We start from the raw sequence: 13,562 nt of genomic DNA, 5'->3' as shown, positions 1-13,562 counted from the left end.
AAACTTGAGTTTTGAAAAAGAGGGGGTCGTCTCATAATCAGGGTCGTCTTATATTCGGGCCAATACGGTAAATAAAATGTGGACTAACTACACAATAAAAAATGCGATTCATTACTATTAAATATTTTAATCTCTTGACAGCACTCATATATAATATACTATATATGTACACACACTAACACTTATTCTAAATATTATATACATACCTTTAATTGGAAGAGTGTATCTGCAGAAAGACAAATGGGAATCAATTGGATTATTAATGTACGTGACATAGAAACAGGACAGTATGGCATTAACTCATTTGATACATGAAACATTCAGTGATCCTCGTTAATAATTGTTCATAAAAGTCTTGTGCGGATATCGTCAGAAGAAATGTAATTTATTTTTGTTATTTTCTTATTTGTTTAAATAATTTATTTATATGAAAATCAGTTTGACTTTAAAATGTTTGCAAAAGTGTTTAAATACAAAAAACCTTTAAAAGTACAATACAGTGTTTAAAAATACAATAAAGGTTCATAAAAGTCTTTTATGGATATTGTAACAATAACAATTTTTTTACATCGTAGATTTCTACCTATCGCGGGTGGTCTTGGAACCAATTATCCGCGCTAAACGAGGGATTACTGTATTGCAATGAAGATCGTGTGTTCAGTTCGGGCAAAAAGCCTGCACAGAAGACTTTTCCATGCTTACTTGGAGAAAAAGGATGCTGAGCACACAGACCTGCTACTCCACACAAATGTTCGGCGGCTAAGTAGAGGCAGATTTTTGGCCAGGTTTTCAGAGTTGTTGCCTGAAATTATGGGGTTGCTGACCCTTTCAAAGCATTCAGATTATCAGAGGACCAACAGTGCCTTTTAGATTTTCTTTCCTCACCATTCTGATGGGCGAGCTCAACCACTTGAATTTAGAGCTGCAGATGTAGTAAACATGGGGAGTTCAGTGAACATGTTTAAAATTAAACTACAGCTGCTGCAGCATGGCAATCTGCGCAAATTACCTCACATGCAAGCAGAACTACTGTGTCAAATTAAAGGTGTGACACAATTTGACAGTACATGTTTATCAGGAGCCTGTTCAGAGCATCTTGTAAGAGTTTGAGAGATATTTTACTGACTTTGCATTCATTGAGCCTGTAACCAGGTATTTGTGGTTTACATTTGGTGCAAATGAGGGTGAGACTCAGACCTTGCAAAATGATAAAAGCCAAATCCCAATATGCTCAACCTGGAGCGCAGGCGATGTTCTGGAAAATGCTGGTGGAAAAGTATCCCAATCTCAGATGTGCCTTGAACCTGACATGAACTTTAAGTCTTTTTGGATCAACTTATCTGTGCAAATTTGCTTTCTCACACATGAAAATCATCAAGTCAAACTACAAATCAAGAATAACTAATGACCACCTTGTTTTGCCTACACCTTGCAAGCAGCTCCTACACTCCAGATTACCTGAAGCAAACTGCCTCCTCCCAGTGTCAGGTCTAGCACTAAGGTAGGAAATGATTTATTTATTGAAAATAAATAAATAAATAAAAAATCAGAGAGGTACTTGTCTACTGTTTGGAGGTGGGGGTTCTGTTTTTGTTGTTGTTCAAGTTATTGACCGTCATGCAGATTACCAATTCAATTCTGTGTGCATATGTGAGACGAGAAAGGAGAAGGATCTAATATCTACTGGTTTATTTAACAACAAGATAAAGTGTTATGAGGTTAGTGACCGCAGGTTGGAAATGACTTGTCTGAGTAGATCTCGGGACCTTGGCTACTTATAAAGCATATCTTGGGTCAAAATGGCTAGGTGCAGCTTTTGCCTCACTGTCATTATTGGAAACAAGACACTCGGGAAATTAATGCTAACGTATTTGCTAACCGTCTGTCCGAGCTAGCAAGCTAAAGAAAATAATATATTATGTGCAACAAAACATTTGTGTTGCTGGTAAGGTCTGTTAAATAACCTACCGTCCATGTCGAAATGTACAATTTCCGCCTTTGTTTTGCTTGACAGACTGAGTCCAAATTCACAGGCTGCGTCCTCGGAAGGCCAGTTTTTAGTCGTGTTGGCTCGTGAGTGAACGATTCGCACAAAAAGAACGTATCTTTTCAGTGAACAATAGTGAATGAATCACTTCCTAAAGTGATTCGTTCTTTTTTCCCGTTCATATAACTTCAACCAGTAGATATCGATAATGCCCAATGAAGTTGGTGCCACCTCGCCGTAAAACAAAACGGAGAAGAAAATGACGTAACTTCCCGTTGACAAACGAGTCGTGATTTGCATTTCCTGTTCACCAACGAACGAATCTTTGAGTGAACGAATCACTCACTGAGTGAATTACTTACTTAGTGAATCACTCACTGAGTCATTCGCAGTTCGAGTTCACCGCGAGAACGGATCAGTGAGGGAACGAATCCTGGTGTTGGGTTTGCAGTTTCGGAGTCCATTTTCTCTCCGACACAACACGACACGATGGTAGCGTTTGGTATTTACTTCTTTATTGTTCCTCGCTCACTCTCATCTCAACACCTGTGCTTCTTGGCGCGCTTCCTTATAGTCACTTCCTACTTCCTGTTGCCGAAAACAAGGTAAAAGCCAACGGAAAGTGTCCACAGTACTTAAGAGAAAAACGTCACGTCACTGCAGTCCACACAAAATACGGCATAAGACACCGAACAAATAACACATTGACATATATAATAATATTATGAGAGCACAAATAACTCAACACCTGGTTTTCCCGTTCGCGAACGAGTCAATGAGTGAACTGCCTTCCTGTGCATCAACGGATCAGTCAGTGAATATGTTGCGTCTCCTGGCGTGAACTATGTAAGCCCGAATGTAGATTTACGATTTACTTATAGTAGGTTTTAAATAACGTGTATGCATATATATGCCTAAATATTGTTATCCAATATATCGACTGCAGTTTCACATTAGATTGCTGGTTTGAGATGTACTTTTATTATTATTATTATTATTATTATTATTATTTATTATTATTATTTTAATAAACAAATATGTTATAACTTGTCTGGTGTTTTATTCCTTGTTTTTATATTCGCCAATCAAAACATAAAAAGCAGACATTTGGCTAACTGCTTTTTATGACAATATGTATATGTGTTTTACATTGTTATATGAGTTGGTGTCCCCAAAATTAACAAATGTCGGCATAACGTTTTTTTTTTCAACCTTTTATTCAAACATTGGATATAATAACACCATCAACTACAAGCCAACAAATACAAAATTAAAACATCAATGTCGGCATAAATTGTGTCGGCTGGCAATGGCATAGCGGCAATGATGTCACTCACTCGTGAATCTTCGTGAACGCCCAATCAGCAGCGCCAGCGAGGGTTAGATGGAGGAGGGGACTCTACGAGTCAGTGACGTAATTTTCCGTTCACGAACGAGTCAGTGACGCAAGTTCCCGTTCACGACCGGGTGAGAGACTGTTGCCAACGGATCAGTGTGCAGGTGTTGTATTATAGAAAGAAATGTGTTAATTACCCGAGCTAATTATTATTATACATAATAATAATTATTATACATAATAAGGGGGGGGGGGGGGGGGCGTTGTGTCGTTGTATTGTTGGTTCCACTGGATGTTGTAAAAAATGTTTTAAAAAAGCCGGATCAGTGTGTGTGTGTGTGTGTGTGTGTGTGTGTATGTGTGTGTGTGTGTGTGTGTGTGTGTAAGGGGGGGGATTCATTGAACGATTCGTTTGAACGACTCTTTTGAGTGAACTGATTCTAAAGTTCCAGTTTGCCTAAAAGAACGGGAATGCACATCACTAGCTTTTAGGCTACAATACGTCGTTTCCGGCGCGACACAAAAGCACGTCACGTGACACACGAATGCCATCTTGAAACAGGCCATCGTTTCTATGGAGACAGACTCGTTTCTTATTATTACTTTTTAAAATATTTATTTAGGTACTCAGAACACGTAAACACAACTGCCAGTAGGCAACAAATATAGAACTGAAGAAATAAAGCACTCAAATACAATGGTTTGTGTGCTTTGGAAATTGTGGCAGCAATAGTTACATATATATTAGGGTTGGAATTGGGGAGTCAGATCACCAAATGATTCCCGAGCGCGGCACCGCTGCTGCTCACTGCTCCCCTCTCCCCCAGGGGATGGATCAAAATCACACGGGGATGGGTTAAATGCAGAGGACAAACTTCACCACACCCAGATGTGTGTGTGACGATCATTAGGATTTTAAAGACTTTACATTAACCTAATGTAACATTAATAGTTACATAAACCTAATAAATGCGGCCCACGTCTAAATTTAAACTGGCCTGAAGCATTGTGTCATAAAATCAATAAGTGGCCCCCTGGCACTGTCGCGGGTATATTGTTTTTTGATGTAACAAAGACGTCTCACACGTAATCGTTATAAGTATGTTCTCTTTTGTGTCCTTCAATGCTCTGGTGGTACACTTTACGGCAGACCGTCAATTGTCTCTTTTTACGACAGTTATTGCTATCAGTACATCTTCCCCCTCCATGAGAACAACATATTCTTGAAAGACCTTATTACGGAAAAGAACCCACAATAATAGGTATATGAAACAAGCAAAAAAGGTATATGAAACAAGCAAAGTAAACTGAGCATTCAAAACACCTGCATATCATTTAAGAATACATCTGCAAGTGAATTATGAAAGCTACCCACCCCCCAAGAGTCAGTGATTGTTATTCTTAGTAGTCCATCTCTACAGGTCAAGTTTAACCACAGGCTTTCTGATCCGCTCAGACCTGCGCAGCTGAACGGGCTGGTGCGTCATCTCGGAGTTGTCCCTTCCTCTCACGTCTGCGTTGCACAGAACATCTGATGCATTGTCTCGATCATCTTCATGCTCTCTTGCGCTTATCTCTGACTCGCTTGGCCTGTTCACCTGCCTGGAGTCATCCTGTGGTTGCCATGGCTCCTTGGTTTTCAGTAGATGCCTCCTGTTTCTGCGATAGACATCACCATTTTCTGTCATGACATTGTATGATCTGGGAGCAACTTTCTGCAACACGATGGCTTTACGATCCCACGACCCAGGCCCTTCCATGCGAACTACCTCCTTCTCCTGCAGTGGCACTAGAACTTTCGCTGTACGGTCATGACATGTCTTTTGTCTATGTTGTAGGATCCTGGCTTTTCCTGCCCATACATACCTCATCTCCATTTACGGGTGTGTTTGAATGGTAACTGGGCAGTCGAGGACGGATCTCGCGGCCCAGGAACAGCTCAGACTTGTCACTTTCCAGCGAGGCTGCTCTGTACGACATCAGAACCAAGTATGGGTCAGTATTGCTACGTGCTGCCTTTTTCAAAAGTCTCTTCACAATCTGTGCTCCTTTCTCTGCCTTACGATTGGACTGTGGATAAAGAGGACTGGAGGTCACATGATTGAACTCGTATTCCGAAACAAATCTCTGAAACTCATGACTAGCATAGGCAGGGCCATTGTCCGAAACCAGAGTTAGCAGGATCCCCTGCCTGGAAAAGATTGCCTTCAATTGTGTTATCACAGCTCTAGATGTGATGCTGGGTAATAGATATATTTCAGGATAGTTTGAGTAGTAATCTATTACTAGCAAATAGTCCTTGCCCACATATTAAAATAAGTCAGTTGCAACCTTCTCCCATGGGTGTGACGGTAGCTCGATGGAAATAAGGGGCTCCTTTGTTTGCTTGTACTGATACTCCTGGCATGTAGCACACTCACTAACCAACCTGTCAATGTCAATGTTCATATTTGGCCAGTAGAGGACCTACGTGCTCTTTTAGATTTTTCTGCACCCAGGTGCCCTTCGTGAATCCTGGTGAGTATTTGTCTTTGCATGGCTGTGGGCACCACAATCGTGTTGCCTCTGAGCAGAAGTCCATCCACTACAGAGAGCTCTGACTGGAAGTGATAATATTGCATACACGACCCCTTCTTCCACCCCTCATTTAGATTTTCCATCACCCTCTAGAGCAGGGGTGGGCAAATCTTTTGACTTGCGGGCCGAATTGGCTTCTGAATTTTGACCGGGGGGGCCGAACCAGGAGCAGATGGATGTAGTGTTTGTGGAAAGTAATATAAACGACATGTAAAGGTCATTGCATAAATGGTTTTGGCCTTTAGTAGGGAAGTAAAGCATGGATATTCAAAAAACGCTTTTTGGAAACAAATGCATTTATTAACAGCATTAAAGAAATATTTCACTGAAAAACTACTATCAGTGATTCTCATTAAATAAAACACTGTTATTATGAATAACAGTTTCCATCACTTCAGCGCCTGCAGGTCAGACTTATGAAAGATGTTTATCTAATGAGGTGAAATCACATCAAACGGCTGCTGGATTCTGTCCACAATTTAGGGAGCGCGTTATCTGCGCCTCACAGCAAAAGCCATTGCCAATCACCTGTTATCCAATTTACTCACTGCGTGCTCGTTTGATTTCTTCAGATTTAGGAAAATGCTAAGACACTGAAGCACAAATTAGACTTACACAGGTTGGTTGAGTTCAATCACAATTCTTGTTCAGACAGCTCTGTTTTCAGGAAAGTACAATACAGCGCTGGGCCCTTCAAGAGCGGAAAGTCTCCATTCAGAAAAGGCAACGTCCAAGGTTCTCTGGTTAGCTTATATCAGCTGCACATGCCAGTGTGGGCCGAGTTTGATGGGTGATGAGTCTTTTGGGTGGGGCAAGTTTGCCATGGGAGTGGGTGCTGGTTATGGGCGATTCGGTGTGTGTGGGGGCTGTTGTCTCTTGCATCCCGTCTTTCGGCCTTGGCGATCATCTTTGGCCGAGTCCTTGGCTGGCTCCCTCTGGCACCTGCTGGTTTTATCTCCACGTGACCTTCCTGTGAACATTCTTCTCCAATCTTGGACATACACTGTCGTACCTCATTCTTTCAATTTTGTCATTTTGTACGAAATTATGTTAGCTTTTGGCTGTGACATCATTAATCTATTGCTGTTCTTTTGATACATCATGTCTTTGCTTATTCTTAGTTTAATCATGCTTCCAACCGTATCTTTTCTTTGTTAGGCAAACTATTTCACTCTGTGCAGAGCGTTCAGTCGTAATCAAAAACTGGCGTCTAGCATTAGTCAAAACATAAGATACAATCAAGTACTGAACGGTCAAGACGACTCTGGCCGTGTCCATGATTTAGAGAAAAAACATCAGGCATGCATTACACAGTTCCTTAAGGGTCATTAAGCTATTTAGGCAATATATCAAAAGTCATTTGTTATTTCAAAGTGCTCAGAAATATATATCAGATCATAGTTATAAAAACCTCTCATCACCACTTATCAAAAGTGTCTCGTTATGTCTTCTTTATTGATTTGGTGTGTAGGTATAATTATATGCTTAAAATGTTTCTTTTATTTATTTAATATGTGAATATACTTGTCTGCATATGTACTTTATTCAATGAGGTTTGAGCATATCTGTTTTTGTAGCTAGGCAGGACTTTTTGTATTTCGACCTCATTCCTTCACGGCAAACATTCTGACCAAATACATCATCTTGAAGAATCAGTGAAAGAATACATCTAAATAAAGTACTAATATAGAAATTACTAATAAAGAAATCAAAAAGGCAACACAGTGACAGATTTACTGAAAATCAGACCAGAGCTTTAACTCACAAACACCTGGTGACAGAGGTGAGGAAACGGGAAACACTTCTCTAAAGTCGGCCTTAAAAACTTTAAAAGTTAAGATTAGTCGAAAATAGATAGTGCATCATAAACTCCTCTGTACTTAACATTTGATCCTCAGTTTGTCGGTGAAAAAAGTTTTGCTGAGTCTTCAAATTAGCTGTCAACCTCTCCACTGTAGCCGCTCGTTCATGTGTTGCGTCCTAGCGTAGTTAGCATGCTTCGTAGCAAAGTGACGGCTAATATTGTACTCCTTGCAACCGTTTCTTGGCATATCAGACATAACGGCATTGATCAGACTTCAGCAAAAAAATATTTTGTTGTCAACTCTTTTTTAATCACTAGGCACTCAGTGTCCACCTTTCTTTTCCCTGGGCCACTCATTTTGATGGAGAGATTCCAGGGTAAGGTTTGTGGGCGGCTTTGGCGTAAAACTGTATCTGAAAGCTCAGTGCGCGAATTACGAGAATGCTGACGTCACAGCCCACACTCGAAATTCGGCATTGATAGAAATAGAGCACGGAGTGCGCCGGGTCCGTACTACTGAGTACGTACACGCACTTGTGAATGTGCACCACGCTTTCTGACGCGGCTTCTGGGAGTAAATGCGCGGGCGGGCGTTTCTCTATCTACTGGGGAAATGCAGTCATTGAAGGGAAAATAACCCAAAACAATGCATAATAATACCATTTATTCAGGTTTAGCGGGCCGGATTAAACGGCCCCCGCGGGCCGCCCGCCCGCATACGCCACTGGATGCCAAGCCCCCTCCTCCTCCTGAAGGAGTACAGCCCCCAGCCCATCTTTCGAGGTGTCCGTAGAAACCTTCGTTATCTTTTCAGGTCTGAAAATTTTCAGAAGACTTCACCTGCTCGAGCTCTTAACAGCTCCTTCCATTAATTGTACTTAGTTCATCTTGTTTTTCCTTTTTTTAATCACTTCACTGGTTTCTTTTATATCAAACAAGTTGTTTTAGGTTCATTACCTGACATGTTTCGGCGGTTTCTTCCGCCTTCATCAGAGTGTCACAGAAAAGAAAAGAAAGAAACAAACACGGAAACAAGAACCCAGCGGAATGGTGATTTTGCCGTATGTGAGAGTAATTACAGAACGCATCAAAAGAGCCATGAATAAATACAACATAACCACACCTATCAAACCACATACAACACTCCGTCAAATACTGGTCCACCCAAAAGACAAAGTCAACCCGGAAAACAAATGCAATTCCATATACGAAATTCCATGTAAATCATGCAATAAATCATACATCGGGGAGACAGGGAGGAACTTCATCACAAGAAAAATAGAACATAAGAAGGAGTGTGAGAAGGAGACTGCAACCGCACTGAAGAAAATAAACATCAGCGTTGGATCAGGGAGGCCATTGAGATCCGCAAGCGGGGCCCGAGGACCATCAACAGGGATGAGGGAGCCTATATGCTCTCTACAACCTGGAACAGCATTCTGGAGAGGCGAATGGACAGCAGAGGGCGTGACCCACCTGTCAAATCTGACAGGTGAGCCACGCCTTCATCCATCAGCTGATAAAGACGCGTCACTATCACATCTGTGACACTCTGATGAAGGCGGAAGAAACCGCCGAAACATGTCAGGTAATGAACCTAAAACAACTTGTTTGATATAAAAGAAACCAGTGAAGCTTCTTCCATTCCTGGTCATGTTCATGCGCCCACTGGAACACTGTCTCCCGATGTAATAGCTTCCTCAGATTAGCAGTTCTGACAGCCAAATTTGGCACAAATTTTCCCAGATAATTTATCATTCCAAGGGCTCTCTGTACCCCTTTTATGTCCTTTGGCTTCTCCATGTCATGTATGGCTTTCACCTTCATCTCAACTGTTTAAATCCCAGCCGGAGTGATCATGTCACCAAGGAGTGTGATTTCTCTGACACTGAACTGACATTTTTCCTTGTTTAATTTGAGTGTATGGACTATGTCCTGTATCCTCTTGAGTGTCTTCTCCAGTCTTGTGTCATGCTCTTTCTGAGTTGAGCCACAGACTACCACATCATCTACATACACCCTCACCCCATCCAGCCGCTCAATAATTTGCTCCATAACACGGTGAAAAATTTCATAGGCAGAACTAATCCCAAAGTGCAAGTGTTGGTATGAATACCGTCCAAATGGAGTATTAAAGGTGCAAAGCTTAGCACTGTCTTCGTCAATCTTCAGTTGCCAAAACCCATGTGATGTGTCCATCTTAGAAAAGTATTTAGCTCCTGTCATTTCACTTATTATTTCTTCTCTTTTCGGTACCTGATAGTGTTCCCTTTTGACGTTAGCGTTCAGATCCTTTGGGTCCATGCAAACGTGCAGTTTGTCACTTTTCCTTGATCTGACACAAACCATAGAATTCACCCAGTCAGTGGGCTCTTCCACTCTCTGTATGACTCCCAGACTCTCCATACGGTCCAGTTCTTCCTTGAGTCTACTGCGGAGCGCAACTGGGATTCTTCTGGGAGCGTGAATGACAGGTTGCGCATCCTCTCTCAGTTTGATGGCGTATGTGAAGGGCAGTGCCCCAAAGCCCTGAAAGGCATCTGCATACTTGTGCACTATAGCAGCATGAGACAGGCCTGCACTGCTTGACAAGGTACATAGTACATCCAGCGTTTCATTTATGGCAACTCGCTTAACCAAGCCCAAATCCACACACGCTTCGTCCCCCAGTATTGTCTCATGTCCATCTGGTACAACTGTGAACATTATTACATTATGCCTGTGGTTCTTGTGTTTGATTGTCAGCCTGCATGTACCTCTTGTCTCAATGCGCCCTCTGTCCATTATATGCCTTCAAAGCCACAGTTTTTCTCAATATCTTGGGCCTCACCCTGAGACTTTGTACATCCCTCCAGTTTATTAAATTTGCCTTCATGTCCGTGTCCAGCTTGAAAGGAACTATGGTGTCATTAACCAGAAGAGGAGCAATCCAAACTTCACTGTGTAGATCCACTGCATGCATATTCTCTACACCCCCTGTTATTCACAATGCACAGTTCCCACATACAGCTACTCTTCAGTGTCAATAGCATGGACTGTCTTTTTACTTTTGGCTTTTTCTTTCCACATCTTAGCAAAGTGGTTCCTGCCGTTACATTTTGCACAAGCTTTCCCATATGGTGGACACTGCCGGGCTGCATGTCTGTTACCGCACCGTCTGCAATCATAGGGCTCAATATTCCTTGACTCCGCACACCCTCTGGTGCTCGTCTTGTTCACGACGTCCACCGACATGCCTTCTTGTCCAAACGCACTCGCCACCAATGCCGTTGCACAGGCGCCATCCGCAGCAGCGTCACTTTGTCCAAATGTTTTTGCATGCATGGCAGAAAGTTCACTCGCGTGACAGATCTTCACTGCGCTGTCCGACGAGAGGTCACTGTCGCTCAGCAGTTTTTCTCTCACACGCTTATCACGTATGCCAATTTGATCCCGTACCATCGACTTCTTCAGCTCCCCGAAGTTACATGTTTGTGCTTTGGTCTTCCAGTTGGTCAAAAATGCGCCAAAGGATTCACGTTGTTTTTGCACACAGGAACGAAAAACATATCTCTCGTAGACTTCATTTTTCCGGGCTGTGCAATAGTCATTAAAAAGTCCAAGCACCATGGCCAGATCACTTTGGTCCTTTTCTTCCACAAACGTGAATGTATCAAACACCTCAATAGCTTGCGGGCTGGCCACTGTCAGCAACAAAGCCACATTACGTTCCCCTGCATTAGACGAAGCCCCAATCGCAGTGAGATACAGAAGAAAACATTGCTTGAAGGATCGCCAGTTTTCGGCCACATTTTCGTTTCGTTTCGTTTATTTCAAACGTGGGGGAAAAAATAAGATTACTGCACACAAATGAAAAGACAAAATTGAAAAGACAAAATATATGCATATACATACATACATCCAGTTGCAGTTGACCGGGCGGTTTTATTTCCTTCATCGTTTTAATATGTCCTCCTCGTGCATTCGATAACTCCTGGTACCATGTATTGTTGTTTGATGACGTTTCACACGTAATCGTTATAGGTATGTTCTCTTTTATGTCCTTCAATGCACTTTACGGCAGACCGTCAACCGTCTCTTTTTACGACAGTTACTGCTATCCGTACAGCGGGGACCTGCGCGCCCAGAACGAGCCACAAAATTGAAACTCGTCCAAACGGGATCGCGCACATGAGCCAGCGCTCATGATCGGTAGCGAGCGTGTCTCCTCCATTCCTTCCCAATTCACGCGCACACAAGTGTCCGCTTGCAAGATAATCAGTGACACAGACACATCCTCATTCAAATGTACACACACCAAAGACTAAGGCTACGCTAAAATCAGAGACGCTGCAAGTGACACTGCACAGGAAAAGGACCAAAAAAAAAAAAAAAAAACGGACTACTGGTGAGAGCTGTCTACTTTGTACTAACTCTACACACTACTACGCGTCCGCACCGCCCACTGACAGTGATCGCAAACAACAAAAATACTATTGATTTTGTGATTATGAAGTAATTAGTTGCGTATGAAGTTAAAATAAAACAGATAAAATGGAGAATGATTTAATTTGCAAGATAATCAGTGACACAGACACTTCCTCATTCAAATGTAGACACACTAAAGCAGGGGTCACCAACACGGTGCCCGCGGGCACCAGGTCGCCCGTGAGGACCGCATGAGTCGCCCGCAGAACTGTTCTAAAATTAGCTCAAAATAGCGGCACTTGTCAGTGAGCTGCATCTATTTATTTTACAGTCAAACCTCGGCTTTCGAACGTCCCGGTTCTCGAAATAATTGGAATTCGAACCAAAAAAATTCGAGATATTTTTGCTTCGGTTGTCAAACAAAATTCGGAGGTCGAACCTCGCGAGATGAGCCGGGAAGACCCGAGAAAACCCGACCGCGCGGCCTGGATGCCGACTGAGTCCGTTGTTATTGTATTTTCGTTACTTTGAGGATTGTATTAACCCCTAATCATGCCTCCAAAGAAAGCAAGTGGAAGCAGTAAAGCCATCCTAAAACAAAAAGACGCTCTTAAAGCAATGCTACAGTGGGCGCCCGGCGTGCGGCGGTTGCGCAATCGGACCAAATTAAGAGCCCTGCGCAATGAGTTCCACTTAAATTTTGGAAAGTACATCAGGACTTTAAAAATATCTAGTAAATTTTAGCGACGGCTCTGTCACAATAATGCGACCAACGCGGTGCAGTTGCGCGGTCGGCGACGCGCTACGGTTGCGCGTTCGGCGGTGCGCTGCGGTTGCGCGATCGGACCAAATTAAGCTCCCTGCGCCCTGAGGTCCACTTAAAAGTTTTAAAGTACATCAGGACTTTAGAAATATTTTCTAAATTATAGCGACCTCTCTGTGACAATAATGCGACCAGGGCGGGGCAGTTGCGCGGTCGGCGACGCGCTACTGTTGCGCTTCGGCGGTGCGCTGCAGTTGCGCGATTGGACAAAATTAAGCTCCCTGCACACTTAGGTCCACTTAAATTTGGGGAAGTACATTAGGACTTTAAAAATATTTTCTAAATTTCAGCGACGGCTCTGTCACAATAATGCGACCTGCGCGGTGGGCGACGCGCGACGGTTGTGCGTTCGGCGGTGCGCTGCAGTTTCGCGATCCGACAAATATGCGCAAATGAAAAACTGCTTAAAAAAGGCGGGGTTTTTTTTGTCTTGAAACGGATTTTAAAAAAAAAAAACATTATTTGTAATGGGAAAACCAGATTCGGAATTCGACCCATTCGCTTCTCGAACCGCCTTCTGGAACGGATTGTGGTCAAAAACCAAGGTTTGACTGTATTTTTGCTATTCTTGTTAATATCACACTTACATGTGAACTGGAAATGACAATAATAACACATAGTAAAAGCC

General features: G+C 42.6%; 1 protein-coding gene and 1 long non-coding RNA gene across 6 annotated transcripts in view; both read right to left on the bottom strand.

Moving 5' to 3' along the window:
* chmp1a (charged multivesicular body protein 1A) overlaps positions 1-2,245 on the bottom strand; it is a 61,081-nt gene extending 58,836 nt beyond the window's left edge. Inside the window, exons 1-2 of one of the 4 annotated variants that reach the window (XM_088379771.1) lie at positions 1,969-2,245; positions 207-226 (exon numbers count right to left, since the gene is read on the bottom strand). Coding sequence is in view for 1 of the 4 variants with exons in the window: in XM_088379772.1 (XP_088235898.1) it covers positions 207-226; positions 1,969-1,975 (27 nt within the window). In the remaining 3 variants the exon portion in view is untranslated. The remainder of the gene's footprint in view (positions 1-206; positions 227-1,968) is intronic. The other 3 variants (XM_088379774.1, XM_088379772.1, XM_088379775.1) reach the window with 3 other exon arrangements.
* Positions 2,246-3,718: 1,473 nt separating this feature from the next.
* LOC148395920 (uncharacterized) lies at positions 3,719-12,033 on the bottom strand. 2 transcript variants are annotated; one of them, XR_015859222.1, is made up of 3 exons: positions 11,599-12,033; positions 5,190-5,292; positions 3,719-4,982 (listed from the first exon to the last, which is right to left on the bottom strand). It is a non-coding gene; the product is annotated as an uncharacterized LOC148395920 (long non-coding RNA). The 2 variants fall into 2 exon arrangements; XR_015859223.1 differs by having other exon boundaries at positions 11,603-12,015.
* Between the last annotated feature and the right edge of the window lie 1,529 nt (positions 12,034-13,562).

This window comes from Syngnathus floridae, chromosome 6 (genome assembly GCF_059516105.1).
Source record: "Syngnathus floridae isolate MCC-2025c chromosome 6, RoL_Sflo_1.0, whole genome shotgun sequence".
NCBI classification, from domain to species: Eukaryota; Metazoa; Chordata; class Actinopteri; order Syngnathiformes; family Syngnathidae; genus Syngnathus; species Syngnathus floridae.
The sequence above is the reverse complement of the archived record's forward strand: the minus strand, read 5'-3'. Positions and strand labels throughout refer to the sequence as shown.